The sequence below is a fragment of the Bombus affinis genome, chromosome 14 (assembly GCF_024516045.1).
Source record: "Bombus affinis isolate iyBomAffi1 chromosome 14, iyBomAffi1.2, whole genome shotgun sequence".
Taxonomy (NCBI): Eukaryota; Metazoa; Arthropoda; class Insecta; order Hymenoptera; family Apidae; genus Bombus; species Bombus affinis.
The window spans coordinates 7,934,019-7,938,105 of record NC_066357.1 but is presented as its reverse complement, the minus strand read 5'-3'; the positions used below and the strand labels follow the sequence as shown (position 1 = coordinate 7,938,105).

The 4,087-nt window shown below is 35.7% G+C and overlaps 1 protein-coding gene across 1 annotated transcript; it reads left to right on the top strand.

The window, feature by feature from the left end:
* The first annotated feature begins 727 nt into the window (after nucleotides 1–727).
* Nucleotides 728–3,690, top strand: LOC126923972 (odorant receptor 13a-like). Its single transcript, XM_050737957.1, has 4 exons — nucleotides 728–1,309; nucleotides 1,824–2,298; nucleotides 2,779–3,009; nucleotides 3,105–3,690. The coding sequence occupies exons 1-4, from the start codon at nucleotides 1,172–1,174 to the stop codon at nucleotides 3,443–3,445; spliced, it is 1,185 nt and encodes a 394-aa protein (XP_050593914.1). The 5' UTR covers nucleotides 728–1,171; the 3' UTR covers nucleotides 3,446–3,690.
* Nucleotides 3,691–4,087: the final 397 nt, after the last annotated feature.

The following is a 4,087-nucleotide window of genomic DNA, read 5'->3' as shown; positions in this document are numbered from 1 at the left end:
CTGACCCATGAAACATTATTAATTTAAGGATGAAACTTTTTTATTTGTGTTCTTTTTTCAAACGGATCTTTTACTAATGTATTTGCCACATTAATCTATTTAGAATAAGATCGAATACGATATAGTTTAAATCACGTTCACACACATGTGACAGATAAAAGAACATGAGTCAACTTCACTGAATAAGCACATATGTCGCAAATTGTATCGTGTTTGATTTTGTGTTAACCGAAAAACGCTGTAATTACGTTCGTAAAAGCTTTATTTAACAAAAATTAATTTCATTCAACGTTAGTATTGCTTCACCGATTTGCCGATTTTCAGGCCATTTTTTCTTCCACTAGTACTGTTCTTTTCTACGTCCAGTAAAATGGTAAGCAATAGCTATTGCACGAAGTGTTCCTCTCTTAAATGTTTGCTTGGCTTGTATCCCGAATGCTATACGAAATTTTTCTGTTTTCCTTTTGAAAGCTACTCTTTGTGATCCCTAGCGTAACAAAGACGATCTTACTGCTGCTCTGCAGAAACAATAGCGAAACATTCTCTTACGCAAGACTTTCACGAACATATCTACGTACGAAGCATACTATAATCTCTTAAACATGAGTGCACAATGTTTTCGATCATTGTATGCGAATAAATAAGTCAGTTTCGCGCAATTTCGAGATCACGCAATTACGATCACAGTCTTTCCTTGAGTTGAATATAATCTACTGCATCGATCATAAGTTAGATGTTTCAATTTTCCCACATTACTTACAAGAAAGGGTATTTGCTTGCTATAAGAAAATAGATCTTCCTTCTTTGCGTTTACTTACATACCGTTGCAACGTTAGTCTGATAATTTATAATAAAAATTGAATATTCTTTGAAGACGCAGACCAATTTTCGAAACGGACGATGCCGAACAAAAGGAAACGCGGTGTTCTCGCGCAGAAGCGTGGCAATAAAGTATTTACCTATGAAGTAACCACCACCACTTGAATTTTCTTGGAAATGTGCTGTTCAAATAGAAATGGTAATCAATTGGGCAGCAGACATAATTGAGCGATTATAGTAGAATAAAAGATAAACCGAAAAATAGAAATACAATTTGTTAGTATGTTGGAACAAAGAAAGGGAAGATATTCACGATTGCGTGGAATTACTTGTCGATCCTCATTTTGTAAGGATGAAGGAGTCGTCGGATGAAGATTTCGCTTACGCGATGACTCCGTTGAAGATCATGTCGTGGCCTGTAGGAACCTGGCCTCTTCAAGTGTACGATATCTTCTCCGCTATACGTGCCATAATCGCGATTCTACTTCTGGTATGAAATTTTTGTGATTCTGTTTCGAAGTTGACACGTTAGCCACCAACTATATATAGAATCGGGGTCAAAGTAAGTGGTCAAGCAAATGGAACTAGTTTTAATGTTGTGTATTTATATCCTTTTTATCGCATATCGTTATAGTACATAGATTATTGAGGAAATAACAAGAAATAACAAGTCGTATTTAACGAAACTACAGTGACAACTACTCCTCCTACTTATCCACTTACTTTTATCCAAACGTGTTAAATGAAATTTCTACAAGCCAAATTGATCCATGTCAGGTTCTATTACTCCAACAATTTTGTAATTACTACACATTACTTGTATTCTCCTTGGAAGACACCTGACGTGTTTCTATAAATTTTCTGATAGCATAGAAATCGTGGAAATAATAATGAATTCAGGCATAAATTAAAAAAGCAAATATCAAGAATTTCATCGCACTTTTTACTTTTCAATTTGTGAACCTAATCAATGTGGTTTCTGAGTGATTGAATTTGTTTCATAGCTATTCATGCTTATCATCGTGCAAACGGAGTTGTATTTAGACAGGAGTGACGCCAAGAAGAATCTAGACGCTCTACTGCTAATTACCTGCGGCATTTTGGCGTTATCAAAGATCATACGTTTTCGTATTCAGCCTGATGGCCTTGTTTCGAATTTTATCTCGGCGATTAAAGATTATAACGAACTGAAAGATCAAGAGAAACGAGTGATAATGCGAAGACACGCTTATATGGGTAGACTGGTGTCGGCTAGTGTGATATTTTCTTCGTGCATCGGCTCGACTCTTTACTTGACTATCCCTATGCTGTCTGGAGATGAAGAAAAAGATATAGTTAACGTAACGAAAGAAAGTACAACGGATTACCCTATGCCTTCCGAATATGTAATAGCCCTTATGCAATTGCCGGATAATTTGTTCTTTATGATTTTTATCATAGAGTACTTGATGCTGTTATTCACGAGCACTGGAAATCTAGGTAATGAATCACCGTGTCGAATGAATTACCCATTTTCAGAAGCCATGCTAATTAATCCATTGATTTTAATGAAGAAGAAAGATCAACATCATTTTTTAAAATGCAATCAACTGTTTTTTTTTTTTTTTTATTTGCATTGGCTTCTTACAATCAGTTCTTAAGCCTTGACGTACGATTTTCTTAGCAATTTCACTTACATAAACATGGTACTCTATATGGAAAATAAACCCTAGGCTCTGTATAACGCAAAGTATAAAGAGGAATTTGAGGAGCTGGACGTGTATCTTGTTGTGTATGCAACGTGCTTATAACTCCAGATGTTGAAATTAATTATTCATTTTGAACAATGAAATTAATTTAAATTAAAAAATGGAATTGATCAGTTTGGCTTCTGAATTGCTTGATTGGCTTGGTACATATACAGATACTTGCCCAGTGTAGCGCAAGGATCTAGCTCATTTAGTTTGAAATATGAATTAGGAAGCGATACGTTGTTCTTCGGTATTATCTTTCACCTGTGCGGTCAGGTAGAAATTCTGAGATTAGAGTTCAATAGACTAGGTAACAAGAACGAAAAAACAATGGAACGTTTCATCGTGTTAATCAAGAGGCACATTTACTTATTGAACCTAGCGCACATGCTGAACGAGACAATTAGCTCTATCTTGGTTATGCAACTATTCTCGAGCTGTGTGCTTATTTGTACAACCGGTAAGCGTTCTGATCTCGTTTAAAATAACACGAAGCCTGGTATAAGAATATTTGAATACAATTGATATAAAGGTACAATATTCATCTATTTTTAGGATTTCAACTCATTCTCGCTCTAAGCATCGGAAACATAGTCATGATGATGAAAGGATTTATAGTTCTGAACGCTATGTTGGTGCAACTATTTGCATACAGTTATGTGGGCGATTATTTAACGCGCCAAATGAAAGGTATCAGCGACTCGATGTATTTTTGCAACTGGTACGATATATCGAAAAGTATGGCAAAAGATATTATTTATGTTATTATGAGAGCTCAATATCCAGTGTCCTTGAAGGCTGGCAATTTCTTTATCGTCAATATGGAAACGTACATGAGTATTGTGAAAACTTCTATGTCGTATCTTTCAGTCCTTCGAGTAATGGTAAATGCTTGAAGTGGTATGAACCTAATAAAGTACAATAAAATGTAAAACATTTTCTTTCTGGTGATTTAATATTCATTTCGAATACTCGGAATTAAATTATTTTGGAATCGAATGTGCGCAGTAGATCGTCTCAGTAGACTGTTATGGTCAATGACTCGCGCAATTTTCGATAGATGTTATTGCAGCATCGTTTGTTTATAGCCACTGACTAAGAACAGCATAGACGAGACATTACATGGGCGTTTGCGTCCCAGGTTCTGAAATACCGACTCGGAAAAAAACTAAAGTTCATTTGTATTACACTGTGGTCAAGGAACAGGAATACAAGAGCCGACTCTCCACATGGAAATCCACATGGAAAACAAGAAGGATCTTTTCTGCGCAAGCACAGCACGCGTATATGGATACACATAAACACTATGAATGCCTGAGACAGAGGCATTCAAAAACAAAATTTCATTTTGTGCCTTTATATTTTTATTCGTATGAAAACAGATCAAAGAAGAGGACATCTGCACGTAAGTGGGCGTAAATGTTTTTGTGTGCGTGCTAGGATAAATCGTACGTCAACTCGAAGTAAGTAAACGCTAGCCGTATAATAGTGTCTGGTTTCGAAAATACTTTGTTAAGTTTATTGTAACATTATCACAA

Bases quoted from the DNA above. Each gene is read 5' to 3' on its own strand.
- LOC126923972 (XM_050737957.1), top strand. From the start codon at position 1,172: ATGAAGGAGTCGTCGGATGAAGATTTCGCTTACGCGATGACTCCGTTG. The intron at 1,310-1,823 runs GTATGAAATTTT...TTTGTTTCATAG, and splicing joins TAATCGCGATTCTACTTCTG to CTATTCATGCTTATCATCGT. The intron at 3,010-3,104 runs GTAAGCGTTCTG...ATCTATTTTTAG, and splicing joins TGTGCTTATTTGTACAACCG to GATTTCAACTCATTCTCGCT.